The sequence below is a fragment of the Chaetodon auriga genome, chromosome 8, assembly GCF_051107435.1.
Source record: "Chaetodon auriga isolate fChaAug3 chromosome 8, fChaAug3.hap1, whole genome shotgun sequence".
NCBI classification, from domain to species: Eukaryota; Metazoa; Chordata; class Actinopteri; order Chaetodontiformes; family Chaetodontidae; genus Chaetodon; species Chaetodon auriga.
The window spans coordinates 22,695,545-22,714,335 of NC_135081.1; the positions used below are offsets into that span (position 1 = coordinate 22,695,545).

The window sequence follows — 18,791 nt, forward strand, 5'->3', positions numbered from 1 at the left end:
TGGGGAGGGTCTGGAACTCTGCGAGGGGGATAACAGGAGGTGGAGTGGGTCGGTGCTGAGCCCCAGCAGCGGGAGCTTGCGCCTGTGGTCCAGGGTGAAGCAGGGCAGCGCGGGTCTGCTGTTTCCGATTCTGAAATGTTTGAGCCCTCTCAGTGTGGGCTTTAAGTGTAGCCTGGGTTAGGTTACTGGGATTAGGCTGGGCAGAAGAGTTTGGGACTGGAGCAGTGCCTCCTTGGCGAGGCTGATTGGCACCATGTATGACAGGCGCTGTCTGCGTGCCCGGACCTAGCGGTGGTTTTTGGATCGGTGCTGCTCTATGTTGCTGGGCCATGTGTGCCTGTGGAAGGTGATTAGGATCAGCCAAAGCTCTTGTATCTCCTCCCTGCCGTGCAGTCACTTCCTGTTGTGTCATGGGTCCTTGTGACACAGCGGAGTGGCCTCCAGAGGCCCGCTGGCTCATGAGAGGCCTTGCCTGTGGGTTATTGCTGTGTGTGGCTTCCTGCCTGGGGGCAGTCTGGCTAGCGGGCGAACCTCTGATGTCTCGCTGAGCGCTCTCCCTTTGTGTGCGGGGGCTTCTCTGTATGTGGTGTGTAGCCTCAAGCTGTGTCACATTGCCAGCGTTTGTGACTCGAAGATCAGCTGAACGGCTCCGCGTCTGCCTGTCCGCTGACGGTGCATCTTCTCTGGGTGGAGCTCTGCCTCGGGAAGCGGTTGGACTCTGATGTGGAGGCTGGGATCTGTTTCGTGGTCTTTCTTCTCGTATGGGGGGGTGGGCAGTGTAGTCTGTAGTGTCAGAGGTGGACTCGGGTGATGCCTGTCCTCTTTGAAGCGTGCCAGTGGGATAGGCTGGCGTCCCTCTGAGGCGATCCCATGGCACCTGACGACGGGACGAGCTGACAGCGGTATTACGTCCACCTGAGTTTCTATCAGTCCTGCTATGAGGCTCTGGATCCTGCTGGTATGTCTGTGTGTTGGCGTTTCGCTGAGAAGCGTTATTACTGTTATAGTGAGTGTGTCCAGTCGGGATAAGTGCAGGCTGATCTCGGTGACCATTCAGCTGGGGGTCACTACGATAAGACTGCCCACTTTGCATTCTGGGATTTGAGTGCCCTGCATGTATCAAGCTTTGTTGGGTTTGTGAAGCGTTATTATTTGCTGTGTTGCTGAGAGGAATTGAGCTGTGTTGCTGAGTCTGTTGGCCATTGGTTGAGTAGGAGTTAAGATTGACATGAATTGTGGGCATTTGTGCATTGCTGCTTTGCTGGGCAGTCTGTGGCAGCGTGTTAAGGCTGAGGTGGACCGCCGGCAGCTGGGTGCCACCCTGGGCAGTACCAGTCTGTATGAGAATGTCCGGATTTTGCTGCTGTGTGTTTGGGAGTGTGTTTGCATTCAGAGCATCAGTGTGTGTGAAAGCGGGGTTGTCAATGCCATTGTGTGGGTATGAATTAGTGTTCTGAATAGAATTGTGTAGGAGTCTATTTGTGTGGGTGCGACCATTGTGTTGGTGTGTGTCGGAGTTATGCAGGCCGTTCGGCGGCAGTGTCCGTGGGCAGTCACGATCTTCACGCGGGGCTGTGTATAAGCGGTCAGGGTGGCGCGTGTGTGCGTTCAAGTGATAGAGGGGGGGATGGGGACCTTGGCCCAAATCCCTTGGACCATTAGGTTGTGGATCTGGAGGCTTAATGGGAACAGATGAAAAATGAGGGAAGGGAGAGAAGAGACAGCAAAAGAAAGATGGAATGAGGAGCTTAATTTGTGAAAAGCCCTTTAGCACCATCACATGGACAAGATAAACACAAAATCAATAGTGAGCCGTATGTAAACTTTATTGTGGCTTACTATAGGCCTGGGATTTGGGTTGGTCTTCTGCACAACATCCCGTCTCTGCTCTGCTGTTTAATAGAAATAAAGAATATACATATATATCACTTGGGTGCAATGTGTTTGTGTCATTACAATACAACAAAATACAACACAATGTCTACGATCGCACAAACAGACTTACATCTCCTCCTTCGCACGAGGAAGACAATGAGCAAGATGAGGAGCACGATGATTATGATCAGCAGCACACAGCCAATCACAATCCCCGCCACTTCCCCTGCATTTAGACACGTGTCTGAAACAGAAAGAATGGTGTCAAAGGGGGAGAATTAATAAAGATAACGAGTCTGGAGCTCAGACGGACAAGAAGAGGTAGAGAGGGAAAGAGGAGAGGAGGGGAAGATACTAAAAAAAGATGATAAAGTAATAGTAAGGAGAGGGAGACAGGGAGAGAAAGAAATGAAAATAAAGGGAGGAGAAAGTATGTGTGAAAGTCACTGAATGACTTTGACCACATTCTCACCAGATCAATCTCCCAGGATACTTTCTGTCCCTCTCCTGTCGAGAAGACAGATACAGGGACGGAGTCCAAAACCAACCGTCATCATTATCAGTCACAGAGAGGTCAGCGTCCACCATAACTCACCTACGATGGCCAAGTCTGTCCCCTGCTCCGACGTGCCTCCGGTAATGCTGTTTGTGGCCGTGCAGACGTACCGGCCGCTCTCATTGGTTGAGAAAGTCTGAAGGCTGAGCACCCCGCTGTCCGGCTGTCCGGATGCGACCGGCTGTCCGTCACGTTGCCATGAGAAGAGGGCAGGGGGCAGTGAGTCAGACATGCAGGTGAGGCGCACCGTCTGTCCCACCAACACATCCCCTCCCCCGACACAGTCTTGCGGGGTGTCCTTGGTCAGCACAGGGGTGTCAGGGCCATCTGGTTTGGTGATGATCAGAGGACATCGTTATCAGCATCATAAACATTTAGTTCACGAGCAAAACAAGGAAAATCTGTATCCTAAAGAAGCTGACTCAAATGCACAGATTATATATTCTGTTTATAGGCTTATCATTTTGCCAGTTTTGGGTTTAAGTCTTCTCCTCGGGCTAAAACATTTTGATGAGCCCTCTTTGACCTTGTTAGCATATTTCTCAGCTAATGAAGGAGCCGTGCACTTTCTGGTTGGGTGCTAAATCTAAAATCACAATGGCTGCCACCTCCCGAATCAATATGTTTCTCAACGAGTCCTGTTCACAGTAGAATCTAATCGGCAGGCGAGGGGCATTGTGCATCTAAAATCCTGCACAGAGGCTGAAGAAAGTCTTGCAGAAAGAGGAGACACTTGCCAGAAAAGACTGCAGCCTGCAGTTCAGCACAGTTCAGCGTTGGTGAGTCTACAGTTTACAGTACAGTACAGCATTGTGTATTACTACACCCATAAATAGTCCGAGAAATAGTCCAGCACACAATCCCCCCTATAAAACCACAACTTGTGTTAACATGTCAGCTTTTATACAGATTAAACAAGCAGGACATAACGTGATAAACAGTGAGCATTTAGAGGTGCTAGCGGGCAGATTTAGTAACCTTTGGACAAAGCCAAGCTAACTGTATCCCCTCATTTCCAGTCTTTATGCTAAGCTAACATAACTGTCGGCTAGTTTCAGCTTTATATTGAACGGACAAACACGAGAGTGGTATCAATTCGGGCGAGAATAAACACATTTGCCAAAATGTCAAACTATGCTGATCAACAAAAAAATCTGTCTGATTGTGTCATCCAAGTAATTTATCAAACAAAAAGGCCAAATATTTGCTGATTCTAGCTTCTCAAACGCTGGGATTGTCACCTTAGCTTCTGGAAAAGTGGGAGAGGTTTGCTTCACTATTTTCTGATCATTCATAGACTGAGCAATTAATTGAAAAAAAAAATCTAAGAAATTAATCAATAATGAAAGCGCTGCTCGCTGCACCTCCAGTTTTATGAGCTTCAATCAGAATGCAGGACTGCAGCAGCCTCTGCGATTGTGTTATCACGGATTCACACCATATGAGCAAATTAAAGTCTGGGATGAACACTTCTGTGGCCACAGGAAGTGGTGACTGAAAATGAACACGGCTTACAAGTGCATACATTTTTGGTATGCATAGCCCCCGCTGATTACAACAACACCCATAATCTGATGTTTTTCATCTGGGTAAAAAAAGCTTTGATGTTCGAGGACAACGGGCCGTTTTAGTATGCTGCTGGGGTGATTGGGAGTGCTGCAATATGACGGCGAGGCTGTCACAGAAATAAGGATATGATCAAGACAAAGCTAGATGCAGTGCAATAAGCTTTTGGGGGAACGTCCTGTGCAATCCAAGTGCAATTCAGCACACTGTATGCATTGCAGTGTGGATAACAGATAAGCAGCAGCATATTAGCTGCCATTTGTCTTGGTCACTGCAAACTCACAGTAGACGGTGAGCTTCTGTGTGGCCGTTTGGGCGCTGACAGGGTTGCTGACGGTACACGTGTACTCCCCGGCATCACCCCGTCTGGCTGGGTTGATGACCAGAGAGCCGCCGGAGATGGTGATCCTGGAGTCGGCGATGATGGTTGCGCCTCCTTTGCCCCACTGGACTGTAAGCTCCGTCCCAGCAGTCCACGTACACCTCAGAGACACATTATTCCCCTCTATCGCTATCGTGGGAACCAACAGACTCACCCCAGCCACTGCATCTACGGGGAGAGGAAAAAAATGTTTTATCACAGAGCTGCAAAAGAAGAATTACCCAGAAAAGGTTTCTAAAGGTGCTATTACTATAGGTATAGAGAACTAGAGTGTGAGAGAGCTCACTTCAAAAGTTGAAGTGACAGAACAATAGAGGGCAGTTTTATGTTTCTGTTGAGGATAATTTGCTGTAATCAAAGCAAGTGAGAGCTGAGAAGGGACAGGATTCAGACAGAGGCACAGATGGTGAATAAGGGGGCAGACGGTATGAGTGGTAGCCTAGATGCCTCTTGGCGGGCAGCCTAAGTTAAATAATTGGAGAGGGAGAAGAGGGGGCGTGCGGACCGAGGAGGCTGTGACTAAGAGAACCGCAGCAGCAACAGCAAACAAACAAAAACAAGCAACTACCAAATAGCTCTAATCACTTGCATTTTTCCACAGTTTCCGCTCGCCTGTGACTCAGCAGAAGCATTTTGTGCTTTTTTTTTTTTTTTTTTTTTTTTTTTTTTTTTTGAGGATTTTTAGCTGGCTCTCATTTCCAGAGTAAGTTATGCGAGTAAGTAGGAGGGTGAGAGTCGTGCTCAAGGACGCGAGATGTTCCGTGACACGAACGAGCTGTTGTGAGCTTGGAGGATGCGACCTTTCAGCAATAACAGGCTAGTGCTTCTACCAATTTGGTGACCCTGCCACCCCATTAGCGCTGATGGTAAGAGGGATGAGGAAGACGTCATCCCTCCAGCGTGGGCTGATAACTGAAAATAAAGAGAGACACTCAGCTGTTCAGGCTCCATTACTGTACTGAATATAAATGCATGCAAATGCTGTATGTGCTGTATGTAACAGTGATGCTACATTTAGACTGCTACAATATCAAACATCTAAGAGCATGAGCACTGCATATCAAATCAGTTTTAATTAGCATAAAGCCCTCAGCCACTAGCGTCATCCCCTCCTCCTATTTCATTAATTTTACCTCGCCTACTATGGGTCACTAATTTCATTATACCTCCCAGACTAATTCTCTTACTCCCCAAATCCTCCCTCTTCTCTCTTAACTCCCTTCTGTTCCTCCTTAACATTATCACTTCCCTCAAAACCTCCCTCTCCTGCGCACTTCACGACCCCTCCCAACTTCGCTTCCCTCCTCTTCCTCTTTCTTAAGTGAACTCACAGGCAAACCTCTTTATCTCTTACCAAACACCCTCAGCTGTATTGATCTTGAGTTAGCGTCGAGGCCTGTGGTAGCCAGGGGGGTCACTTCTACCGTGTAGTTCCCCGCATCCCGGAGCTGGGCGCCTCCGATTCGGAGCTGCGTCGCAGAGATGGTGACCCTTCCCTGGAACTGGGGCACCGTGTTAATCACCGGGGCTCCTCCGACCCACAGACCAAGAGTGACTCCTTTGTACTTCCATGTCATGGACAGGACCTGGGACACTGTCAGCACTGTGAACACTATCTCAGTTCCAGTTTGAACCAGCACCGGGTCTGTCTGGAACTGGATCTGTACCTGGTCCTGAGCCAGCACACTGGCAGAGAGGAGGACTAAACAGGAAACAAAAGGAGAGAGAAACTGTTGAAAGTAACTACATAAAATACTTAAAAGTACAATGTGGAGCCACTTGTATATCCAGTTTATGTTACTTAAACGTGATAAGTTTAAAAACATGTGATGTATTGTTAAAAATTAGTGTTTTCCAAACTTTTTGGTTTGACCACATCCAAAAAAAAAAACAGGGTCTAAATAAGCTGTTTGTTTTGGTGATGACTCTTACTCCCTCCATGCTGTTTGCTCATTGCACTAAAAAAAAAAAAAAACATGCTTATTTGTGGTGGAGAGAGGATCAAGGAAAAATATTTGTAGCTCTGGCGAAGGCTGAGGTAAAAAAAACTTCACAAAAGAGCAATTTGCCCTTTAAACTTCTCAGATTTATCATTTAAATAACGTTCAAGGCCCAAAAGGTAAAATTTGCAACTATTCCACAACAATGAGTCTACAGCCTGCAGGCAGCTCACTGGTGCTTAAGCTAAATGCTAACATCAGCGTGCTAACATACTCACACTGACAATGCTGACATGCTGATAGTAAGCAGGCATAACATTTACCATGTTCATGTGCTGAGTTTAGCATGTTAGCATGCTAACCTCTGATAATTAGCACCAGTACAAATGAGACTGATGGGACAGTCATTACTTTTGCAGGAATTTTAAACCCAAGATTCTGTGAGATGGTGGTCCAAGCTGAAAGATGAGGGATGACCAAAGGGATGAGAAATCATCCTGAACTGCACATGATTGTTTTTTTTTTTTTTATGTTCGTACCAAATTTGTACCAGGGCAGTCCATCCAATGGTTGTTACATATTTCAGTGGCGGACAAAACCGCCAACCAACAGTCGCCAACCGTTAGCATAGCTGAAAGCATGCGATAAGCTGATGAAGTACAAGATACTGTTAAAGATCAAACTGGTTCCCAACCTTTTTAGGTCACAAAACAGCAGAGGCAAGCTGGTGCTCCTTTTTAACCTTTTCACTGTCTATGTTTGACATTTCTCTGCTAAACTTATGTGATGGTTGCATCTTAATAACCGTTCCAAGCCAAGAGAGGTGAAATTATCCCTCATTTCACACAAACAAGCATAGATTAAAGACAAAAAATGAAAGCAAATGGGTGTAGCAAATAATCAAATCATCATATAACAAATACATGAATGATCACAACCTCCAGATTTCTCTTGTGACCTTTTGGAGGGGGCTCGAATACTTGATTGGGAACCACTGGACTGTACTTGTAACTGTATATAAAGTAGTTAAAAGTAGCGCCACATAGCTACAACAGAGTACTTTAGGTACATTTTGCTGATACTACTTCTATACTTATGTAATGCAGGAATTTTACATGTAATAGAGTATTTTTAAATGTACTTGTACTTTAACTTAAGCAAAAGATGTGAACACTTCTTTCACCACTGCAGAGAACAAAATCTATAGATACACACAGACTGGGCTCAGGGGGTAAAAACCCATTAGTAAGGTACACACTCTTTCCTCCCTCATAGATTTCACACCATGTTTTTTGGATTGTAAGTGATCCCAAGCTAAACATCTATTTTGTGTTTTTGTGAGCCTGACTTATCGTAAGCCCAAAATCAAAATCATATTTGCCGTCTCTCTTCTCAAGAATCACTGGTGCATAGGCAATTTTTCAAAAACAGTGTTGTAAAGAGCCATTGATTTTACACATTCAGGCGTTTAACCGTTGTATGCCGTTTGATCATTTCCATGAAGATGGAAAAAATCTGTGTTTTTGTGTGTGGCTGCCAGTCCTCCCTCTTGTTTGTGTTCGTACTACAGACTCAGGGAGGGAAACACAGGCTGAATTTCCAATGCCCTTTTACTGGCATATAAAGCTACCACGCAAGAGCGCTCTGGCCAATGAATTACAGTGAATCAAATCAATATGGTCCTGATCAGTCTCAGTGGACTGCCCTTACATGATTTTCACAGGGGAGCAGAGTATAAAATGACTGCGGCCACCAGCGAGATGGATTCCAGTTTCCCAAACTGAATCCTCAAAGACAACAAAAGTGCTTCAGCGCTTGGCCTTGTTGCTTTTTCAGTTGCGACAGAAAGATAAAGAGTGATGAGTCAGAGGTGAGAAACACCCATGAGCACAGTATCGATGATGGTTGTTTTTACAAGGCCAGAACACAAGAGCAGTTCAAGTAAGTTGTACGTATGACTGTGCGGAGTCGTATTTAACTATTTAACTAAAATATGACTATGAAAGCGCTTTGGTTGGCAGAGATTAAATAAATAATGGCAGAGAGCCCAGAGGTCATGCTGTCACGTTGAACTGATTAAACTGTTAACCGCACACATTAACTGGCAGCCAGAAAAGAGTCTGCTCATTCTAACAATCTATTTCTTCAGTTCATTCCGATCTAACCACTGTTTCAGGAAATGTAAAAAAAAAACCGCCTCTCGTGTGCTTTCTGTCAGACACATCCACCAAACCGCAGGCATTTGGCATAAAAAAAAGGAAACTGTGTAGGTTGAATCGCTAATTCTTTATATCAGTTGCCGATAGATAGCAGCAAAATGAATATCTAATTACATGAGAGTGTTGCTGATTATTACTTTAATTATCATCTTTCATGCATGAACAACAACCCTTAGTGAACGAATTAAAATATCATTTACATTCTTGATGCTAATTTTCCGTGCTCATGTCGCTGCAGCAGCACAAATACCTAAAGCGCATCTTTTTCTGCTTGATCTTTTTCATTATCGTGCATCCAACAACATATTATACCAGAGTAAAGAGTAACGACCTGTAAACTCACAGATACACTACTCGTTTGATACACATAATGCAAGATCTTCACAAATACAGTATAACGTGCAGAGAACTTAAAGGATAATCTGGCATTATTCTAATGATTTTTTTTTATTATTGTCGACAAATTCCTTTAAAAAATAGAAATGTTTGTTCTGACTTCCTGTAAAGTCATAAATATGGAAAAACTGCTCACAGTGTTCATTTGTTTTTGAAAGGAATAGCTCATTTCCAACCAACACATAGCGCCTTGGGGCCTACTTTAATCTGCGCAGTAATACACATTGGATGCTCATGTGGAGGACGGTGCATGTAGGATTGATTCCCACTAATGTGTCCATCCACGGTGTGGCTCACTCTTGTGTTTTTAATTGTTTTTGGACGTCACAGAGGCACAGAGGAAAAAGCTGTATGAGGCTTCAGAGACACAGACAGTGGTTGTTAGTGGGATCAAATCATTGTTGCTTTTGGTTCCTTCATGGATAATAATGAAAATATGAAATATTATTTCTAAAAATGTGTATGATATACCAATGAGAAGACCATTTCTTCATATGTATGTGGCCTATTACATAGATTTAAAAAAAATATTTGGAAGTGGGAAAGCTTCTGTTATTATCTTGTTCATATATTTATGTCATTTTCATTCTTTTATCACAAAGTAGTTATGGATGAGCTCAGTGATTTCTGTCATTCAAAGCAGGCTGACCTGAAGTAAACAATAATAATTCTTCTAAAGTCGCATTTTCATAAACAACAGTGAAGTATGCGCATTGACAGTCGGCCAATTGTTCATGCATGAACAACAACCATGTCGACAGAATACCAAATGGCATCGCCTATAGAAACAGTAAGCTCCCAGTCAGCACAGAGTTCAGATGTAGGAGCCTGGGAGAGGGGCCGTGAAGGCACCACGTCACTCAGCAGTCCGGGCACAGACGGGAATGCAGCCGCGCAGGTTTAGGAACAGTTAAGACGAGCTTTCTGCTTGAAATGCAATTGTTTCATAAACGTGCCTTGAATACCACACCTTCTCTTTCCTGGCCTGCTTTTTTTATTATTCCCACACAGTACAACTACCTTTACTCTGTTTTCAGAGACATTTTTGAGCTGTTTGAACGTTACTGCCGGAAACAGGTGGAGGAAACTGTCAGTGCACGCATTGTTTTACCTGCCAGCGACAGCCTGATAAGAAGCAAAGGTTGTCTCATGTCGTCAGTCAGGCCGGTCTGCGGAGAGATTAAACTCTTTAGTATTCAAAATGACTTAGTGTGACGCCTTTTAACAATTTTTAGCAGTTTTTTTTTTTTAAACAGTAAAGGCTGCGCATTAGCCCAGCTATTATCAAAGTGCTGATTCAATTCAGATTATTCTGGACAAACACAAACATCCTGTCCGGAGCAGCGATAAGAGGAATGAGCTTTCTGAAACTTACCAAAGTATTTTTCCCTTGTCCTGACGTTCATTTTAGTGCTGAAGTAAAGCTCCGTTTCGGTGTGTTTGCTATCTACTGAGTCTACTTTCTGCTGCTCTGCTATTACCTGTCAAGGACACACCTGTTTTCTTAAAGAGCCCGCAGTCACTTATCTGAACGGACAAACGGAGGAAAGTAAGTAAGATTCACTCCAGCACTGTTCTTTAGTAAGATTTGAGGTACATTTCAGAGGAAAATATTCTGTTTTATTACAACTTATATATAAAGTACTTAGCTCATTGACCAGCTACAACAGTAAAATGTTGTTTATGCTTATAATACTAATACTTTACATAGTGTTGCCATTTTCATCATATCACAAGATGATGAGGTGGTTTGTATATGTGTGAGTGTGTGTGTGTGTGTGTGTGTGTGTGTGTGTGTGTGTGTGTATAGTCATATAAATTTAGATGTATAACATATAAAACAGTAAAGTAAAATCATGTAAAGCAGTACAAGTACCTCAAAGCTGTATTGAAGCACAGTGCAGCGCTTGAATAAATGTGCCTTGTTTCTTTCCTCGACTGTGTTTAATGATGACATCGAGCATCGAGGAGCAAATGCCAAAAAGTAGAGTAATAGATACTTTTACACTACTACAAAGACATGTTCAAAGAGCATCAGAGGATATAAAGGTTGCATTTCAACTTGTTTTGTCCTTTTATTTTTTAAAGGGCAGTGCTGGATGTTAAGCAGACACCATATCACATTTCAGACCATACAATTATTTCGTGTTCTCATTATGGTAATCATTTTGCTTTTAACATTCGTGACTGAAGGTCATTTTTTTATTTGTCCTGGTTGCAGTATTACATGGCTGCTATGATCTGAAGTGGTTGATGAAATTATACGAGGTAACAGCGTCTTTGTGCATTCAATTCTTTGCTTAATTACGCAATGATATGGATTAATGTGAGGCAAAACCAGACATAAATGATTTTGCACATGGATCCAGAAGCACATGACAATGTCTGCAGCAGAGAAATGAGGCTGGAGCGAGGGCCAAGTGTTGATGTTTTTCAGCTGATGTATCAGTGCCACCCACTGGTTAATTCCAGCTAACAGCACTCCTCTGTAGACAAAGAACTCAGTGGGAGCCACAGCTGTGATTCCCATGATTATTCATAAACCCTCTACAAATACAAATGGATTTATAATCAGTTTAAAATCACTCGCTAAATCTGTGCCCCAGGATGCATTTCACAAAGTGAGGAACTGCAGCGCTAAACCCTGAATAAGTGATGTCATTATGTTTCATTGCTCTCGTAGTGTAAAAGATGTGTGCGGCTGACAAAAAAAACTCATCTCAAGATCTATTTAGTAGCTTTTCTGGAGCTTTTGGTCATACTACCCCGTCTTCCTTGTTTCTGAGAGTTCTTCCAACCAGCTGCGGTTTAAATTCTCATTTATATGCGTGAGAAAAGGCCAGAATAAGACCTTAATTTTAACGTGACTCCACTAAATCTGCAGCCCATTTATTGCCTGTGAAGTTTGAATGTAAGTTTTTTTTTTCCCCCAATTTCACAGACACTGCTGAACTTTCCCTGGGGAACGAGAATGAAATCGTCTGCATTCCCCTTTATGTGCTCAAAGGTGTTTGTCAGTTGCATGCGAGAGAAAATTATTTGAAAAAATAAGAAGAAGAATGGAGTAATTCATGTATTACCTCCTCTTTACAATCCAAAGCCAAGACAATGTATTGTGTCTGCAGGGCAAATAGTGTTCATGCTGGATAAGAAGCCTGCAGTACAAAGCGTATTTCATAAGACCCAGTTCCAGCATTGTCACTGGGTTTCCCTTCAAAAGAATACCATTGCATTTTATCTGTGTTTACAAACAGTGGTGTGAACATCCAAATTAAACATGTTTTATTGTAATGCAAGCATGTCTTTGGACAAATGCCAGAGGAGGGGGGACGCTGGCAATAAGACAGAGTGCCTTTACAATGGAAAGTTCACTTATTTAAAGCACAATGTAGAACGTCTATAGTGTACAGGAAAGGGGGGAGTCAGGGGGAGGAAGCTGCTTGAAAACAAGGTGACGCCTACAGTACGTGACTCACTGACTGGACATGACAAGCAGAGAAAAGGGAGAAGGAACATTTAGCTTTACGTCCGTTCGACGGCGCTTGCAGAAACAGCTGTAGATCTAGGAAGTGTCATCTTTAACTAGATCCGTTCTCAGAATGCAATGGCAACTGCTTTGAAGATACTGTTTTATTCTGGGCCATAAATCTGCTCACAGAGGGCATTGCGCTGCACCTTAACCTCTGAGGAAGTGAGCAGAAGCGTGGCTCGACTGCTTTGTTTGTCTCAACTTTGGACAGGTAGGTGAAAGCCACTCGGGGGGGGGGGGGTTTGATGTGGATGAGTTCATGGTAAAAAGTAGGCTAATGGGAATTGCAGGTTATATTTAATGCATGCAGGTTGGGCTGTGTTGTTGCACTGCTATCAGTGTTTGCTCTCTGTCTTTTTGTTGTAGCAGCTGTGCTTGAGGGGGTTCATTTTTAGTTTTGGCATTAGACCCGACCCTATTTTGTTCCAAGTTTTGAGTCTAGTGCCGTCTGCGGTGCCAATGCTGTTGTTCTTTGGATACTTCACAATTAAATTAGAAAAAAAAAAGAATACCCTAAACATTTGGATTGCATTTTTTTTTTAAAGAGGGACATGCTTCTTTAATTGTTTTTTGCTTTCGTTTTAATTTCACACATCTAGAGGTGGTGTTATTATTCTTGCTGTGGTGGCACCCCTGCTGCATAAGTGCAGAGGAAATGTTGTGCTGCTGCTGAGGTCATGAACAAATTCCTCTCTCTGTTCTCTGTCTACATCAGCAGGTGTTATGGATCTCCACTGTTTCCTGTGCTGGGGAGTTGCCCTGCTGCTTCTTTTGAGTAAGGCTTTTTGTTTTAACCACCGTCCGAATGATTTCTGTTTAAAAACCAGCTTGAACATGTGGGAAGAAAACAAAAGATGTCCTAATATTCTCCCTCTGTTTTTCTAATGTTTTCCTGTATGCAAGATAAGACAGCAGTGTTCTCTTATTCTCTGAGAACACAAAGAAAGATCACAGTAGCCGTTCAGTGTTCATGCTGACACAAATGCAAAGGAACGCCTGTAAACTGACTTTTACATTAATGCCCACACTTACATTATTTTCATCTCCTCCATCAAGTTAAGAGGCGTGATTAATACTTCTGGTGGTATATGCACGGAGGCTTACCAGGTCCACTTCAGCTTTGACACAGATTTTGGGATACTGATGTGGTTTGATGGATATCGCATTAGGCATGGCTGTCATGCACCATAAATCATTGCTTGACATTGTTTGACAGGAAGCAGCTATACATATTCATAAAATACAAGCTGAGGGTAGACATGAAGTATTGTGCCGTTGTTTGTTTCATTAGCTTCCAGTTCTGCCCAAACACTGCAAACCCTCCGAGGGCCAAGAGGTCAACACTGATGAATATGAAACACTGCGGATCATACTGGTCATCTGAATATAAATCCAAACTATGTGAGGCAAGTTGATGTTGAAGCTTCATTCTGATGAGCATGCACTAACAAACGGTCCAATCTCTCCCCAGTGCCATGTGGGCACCAGTGTTTGTCAGTGCGCATCCTCAATGAGGAGCCCGTCTATGCAATCCCCGGCTCCAGTCTGGTTCTGCAAGCTCGAATCGAGCAGGGGCCCCTGGAGGAGATCTCCATGATATCCTGGGAACGGGAGTCCGAGACCGGAGTCGATCCTGAGAAAGTCACACTGGCCACGTGCCCCGGCTCAAGCCTCAAGTGCGCCGGTACCAGGCCAAATGTCCGAGCGAGTGCGGAGCAGCAGGGGACGACACTTCAGATTAATGGATACAGCAGCACAGACAGCGGCGTGTACGCTGTGACTCTGACGGATCACAAAGGGGCCGAGACCACCGCACACTGCATCGTCAGGATGTATGGTACAGTATGAAACGCAGCACTTGAAAGAATTTAGTGTCAAATCTTTAGTCAACATTTTACATATTGCTGAAACAATTGGTTGATCAACGGATTAAGTGGCAGAAAATGTATTAGACCCTCAGCTGATCCTGGGGCCACTTAGTCGTGCCAGCTCTGCCTGAGAAATTATGTTTATGTACACTTCATTTGCATTCACAATTACGTCGTGCTGACAAACAAAATCACTGTCTGGATTATGTTCAGAGCAATGTTTGTCAGAGTGAATGAAGCACCACTTTTTACGTAACGAGCTGGAGTCGCCGCGACTGTAGTGTGAAGTGCAGGACTGGGGTGGGTTTCCTCACGTGGGGGACCGGGGGGAGCAATTGTAAAAGGGTGGACATGGCCCCCACTGACACCCCATGTCACCCCACTGTGGAGCAATAAGATTGACTGATCTGTCACTAGCATTAATCAAGTGCTATCAGCGCCTGCACATGACTATAAGAAACTTGAACAATGCTGGAGTCACTATGAGAGATTAGTGCATCGCAAGTTTGCCTATTCTGGCAGAAGACAAATGAAATACAGTCAGTAAATGCACATTCAGTATCAACATTTTTGCAACTTCCCCAGAAAGTTAATTAACAGTTTCTCATTATGTTAATACAAAATGGAATTCAGTCAGCAATAGAAAGTACTTTTCTTTTCCCACTGAGTCTGTCCTCTAGACCCTAAAAACTGCACAAATCCAGAACGCCCAGAAACAGTCAGTACGCTGTGCAAAACATAACAGAATGTGATACTTTGCTTTTTGACAAATACCAAAACACTACAAAGACAATATATTTAACTCCTCCTCATCATCTTCATTGATTTTTGTGAATATCTGCTTATTCTGAATTTGATGCAGCAACATGTTTTAAACACATCGGGACAGGAGCAACTAAAGACTGAGAAAGATGTGGAATGCTCCAAAAACACCTGTTTGGATCATTCCACAGGTTAACAGGCTCATTGGTAACGGGTGAGAGAAAAGGTCAAAAGGTTAGAGAGATCAGTGGATGTTTATGGCTGTTGGAGGCTTCCAGTGTGAAGATGTGAACATGAATACTGCCATCTTTTCTCACTTTGAAGGGCTAACAGAGGCAGTTTATGTAGAAATTTGGTCTTATATAAATCTCAGAGTGATGACATGAAAGCGAAATATTTCTGTGTCCTGGCCTTTCTAGTGTTAACTCCATCAGCTCCCAACAGTACAGCCTAATGAATGTGTTTTAATTTCACGCCAGTGTGCATTGTTTCTTTCTGATAGTGGATGTCTCATTTTAACAAAACACTTTAAATTAAAATTTGCCTGTAGGCTTTGCTATCTGGGTCTTCGTTTTGTTTTCAGCTCTTCTGGATGATTCCGGTCTCGCCGTAGCTTTCTGGTTTTGTGTCAGAGCTTCTTTGCTTTTGACTCTCATCCGTCTGCTCTAACAGTATCAATTCATCAGCTCCACTCTTCTCTACATCTGCTCTCGCAGCTTCCAGGGTTTTCCATCATGCCATTCGCAGACATTATGCCTCACTCGCCGGCCTCATTATTGTCTCTGAAACTGAGCCAGTTTCTCCTGACAGCATTAAACGTCTCTCATGATTCTTTGTGTTCGACCCTCTTGGACAGCCATGTGCCATTATTCTTATTTTATAACAGATGGACGCCCACGGCTGAGCGCCTCACGTCTCCTCCTTTCTATGCAGCTCTTGAGTTTTTACCTCCATCCTTATCGCTGCTTTTCATTCTTATCCTCACAGAGGCGGTGCACCATGTCTCAGTCAGCATCAACGTGTCTCACTCCTTGCTGGTTTGTGGCGAGGCCTGGGGGACAGAGCCACACTTCAGCTGGCTCTATGAGAGAGTCGCCATCACCAAGACGGTGGGAAGTGTCTCCAAAGATGGAACAACGTTGCTTGTGACCATGACTCCGTTCTGTGGCCACTTCACCTGCGTGGTCAGCAACAAGCTGGGCTACAGTTCAGCCACCTACACTGCAAGTACGAGTTGATGCCATATTGTCCCTCTGTCTTTCTATATGAAACAAATAATGCGTACAGGTAGAGTACAGTTTGCAATAAAGCAGATTTATTTACCTTATTCAAAGCTGCACTAATCAGTGTTTTTATGCATATTTCAGCTCATTGTTTTGGTTTTACAGCCCACACCTTTACTGTTTTGGTTCACTCTCACAGCCATAATTCCGTTGTTTGGAGCAGCAGGCAGCTGTTTTTGATGGAAAAACACAGAAAAAAACACAATGTAGACGACCTGCCCAACACCAAACAGCACACACAAAACGTTAGCAGCTAGCTGGTGAACACAGTGGAGCATTTAGCAGCTGAACAGCCACATGTTTCCCCCAGGAGCTGGTGGAGAACAAAACAGAGCTAATTTACATTCGCCAGGTGGCCAAAAATACAACTCTAAGTGAATGCTGATGTTGCTCCGTGTCTGCAGGATGTGTAAATAGGCAACAGTTTGCCATATGTGCTGAAATCCCGCTCCCCAAGTACTTTACTTGAGTATTTCCATCCTTTGCGGCTTCTACAGTGCTCAATTCCAGAATAAAATCTTGAGCTTTATAGTGACAGCTGAAAATTGAGATTTTTGTATACAAAAAACATGATCAACCTAAAAAACGTGTATAAAGTAGTACAATTTACTCCATTTCAGGCAGAGGAAATTACACATGCTGCATACATCTTAATACATTGATTATAAGTAACAATAAAACGCTTTGAAAGTGGACATTCTACAAGCGTGCCTAATGAGATAAAGATAAACATCTTTTAAGTCAGTAAACATTTTTCAATGCCAGCCTTTGGCCTGTGAGGTCTCTCACACTGATGATTCACACTGAGATTATCAGATCATCTTAACGTTATTTAATCTTAATCTTTATTTGTCTGATCTCGTTGATTGGATGAAACGGTGACTATGCCTATTAACATCTTACTTAAAGTCAGCTCACTGCGCTGTGTCATGGATATTCAGAAATCAGGCTCCTTTATACCGTGCCTTGTCTGTCTTGAACCGCGTCCTGATTGCACTTTGTTCTGTGAATTGTATCACTGGTGGTGTTTCAGTGATAAAGGATTTTCCACAGTGCGATCAATAAATCACTACTGCCACTACTGCTACTGCTGCTACCACTGCAGCTAAACAGGTGAGACAAATGTAATTCTTCGCATCTGCCAAGAGGCGTGATCCTCCAAAGACAGTCAGGGTATTTTAGGATTCCTCCTGTTAGCTCTTGCTGCTCCAGTCAGTTTAGTGACTGTACAGACGTAGTGCAGGGGACCTTTTTGGCCTTTTGGGGCAGCCACATCAGATGACTTGTGTTTTTTTCCCCTCATTGGGTGTCTTTTTCCTGGTTGACAGCACCATGTGAGACGGAGGGCAGAGGGACAACAGCTGCTGTAGTGTGTCTCGTCCTCCTGCTGCTGTTTGGAGGAGTGCTGGCATTTCTGCTGTGGAGGTACAGTTATGCACATACACACTGGCAGGCACAGACACAAATCTCATTTCAGGCTATGCTCTGGTGATAAAGCCATAGGCTGCGAGAAAATAAGACACTGGTAGTCGCGGCTCTAAAAGGACAAAAAAAAAACTAAGGGTACAAAATGAAAACAGCAAAATGCAACGCAGTTAGTGTCCTCCCACATGAGAAGTGACACACACAAGGCATGACAGGCCAGTGTGTGTCTGCTGACAAAACAATTGTCATGTTAACTCGAGCCAGTGCACGGTTTGTCACTGCTGTTTGATCTAAATTGGACGCTTGGCTCTCTTTCCAGGAGACACAGGCACAGCAGCAGGGGAGAGAGGCTGCACGAACATTTGGATGACACCATCTAAAAAAGGTCTAAGATACACTTCTATTACTCAGAGGTCTCTGAGAGGAGAACAGGAAATGGACTGGAACTTCCTGTTCTGTGAGCAGTATGACCTTACACTGCACTGGAACAATGTGAAGAGTGAACTGCTTGCTGCTTAAAGAAAAAAAATATCTAAAAATGGATATACAGCCTGAAGTGCCAGCAATGTCTTTACACTTCCTCCTGCTGGGCTGCACTTTATACTGTGCATTCAATAAAGTAATCAGTTTGTATCAGCTCTGTATTGTATTGAAATGTACTGCATTGCCTTCATAATAAAATTCTTCGACCGAATGTGACAAAACTCTGTGATTCAGCAGTTTTGAAAGACCTTTTCAGTATGAAAACTGTTTTGACAAGGTGTTCATTTTTCATCGGGGATGTAATCCCTAACATCCTTTTTCTCATCTACTATCAGATGTTGGATTAGTCTGATGCATCACTACGAAACCACTTTCAATAAATGCTGATGTAGGAGTTTCGGATAACAACTTCAACGGCATGGATGAGAAATGAGAAGAAGATGAAATGTAAACCAGCTAGACCACATTGTAAAAATGAATTAGTACAAAAGTGTAGAGTAGCTGTCA

At 43.6% G+C, this 18,791-nt stretch overlaps 1 protein-coding gene and 1 long non-coding RNA gene across 5 annotated transcripts; one reads left to right on the top strand and one right to left on the bottom strand.

Annotated features, from left to right (window-relative positions):
• The first annotated feature begins 685 nt into the window (after positions 1-685).
• LOC143324701 (uncharacterized) lies at positions 686-18,501 on the top strand. Of its 4 annotated transcripts, none has more exons than XM_076737404.1 (6): positions 686-958; positions 13,179-13,238; positions 13,935-14,300; positions 16,081-16,320; positions 17,705-17,801; positions 18,121-18,501. In XM_076737404.1, exons 2-6 carry the CDS (start codon positions 13,187-13,189, stop codon positions 18,179-18,181), a joined length of 816 nt encoding a protein of 271 aa, XP_076593519.1. In that variant the 5' UTR covers positions 686-958; positions 13,179-13,186; the 3' UTR covers positions 18,182-18,501. The 4 variants fall into 4 exon arrangements, with proteins under 4 accessions (XP_076593519.1, XP_076593521.1, XP_076593520.1 ...); XM_076737406.1 differs by lacking the exon at positions 686-958 and adding an exon at positions 9,791-10,483; XM_076737405.1 differs by lacking the exon at positions 686-958 and adding an exon at positions 10,521-12,674 and having other exon boundaries at positions 13,182-13,238.
• On the bottom strand, positions 6,003-10,368 carry LOC143324702 (uncharacterized). Its single transcript, XR_013077477.1, has 3 exons — positions 10,310-10,368; positions 10,046-10,103; positions 6,003-6,081 (listed from the first exon to the last, which is right to left on the bottom strand). It is a non-coding gene; the product is annotated as an uncharacterized LOC143324702 (long non-coding RNA).
• Positions 18,502-18,791: the final 290 nt, after the last annotated feature.

Excerpts from the sequence above, each read along its gene's own strand:
- LOC143324701 (XM_076737404.1), top strand. The coding sequence starts at position 13,187 with ATGGATCTCCACTGTTTCCTGTGCTGGGGAGTTGCCCTGCTGCTTCTT. Across the intron at positions 13,239-13,934 it reads TGCCCTGCTGCTTCTTTTGA|TGCCATGTGGGCACCAGTGT; the intron begins GTAAGGCTTTTT and ends ATCTCTCCCCAG. Across the intron at positions 14,301-16,080 it reads CTGCATCGTCAGGATGTATG|AGGCGGTGCACCATGTCTCA; the intron begins GTACAGTATGAA and ends TTATCCTCACAG.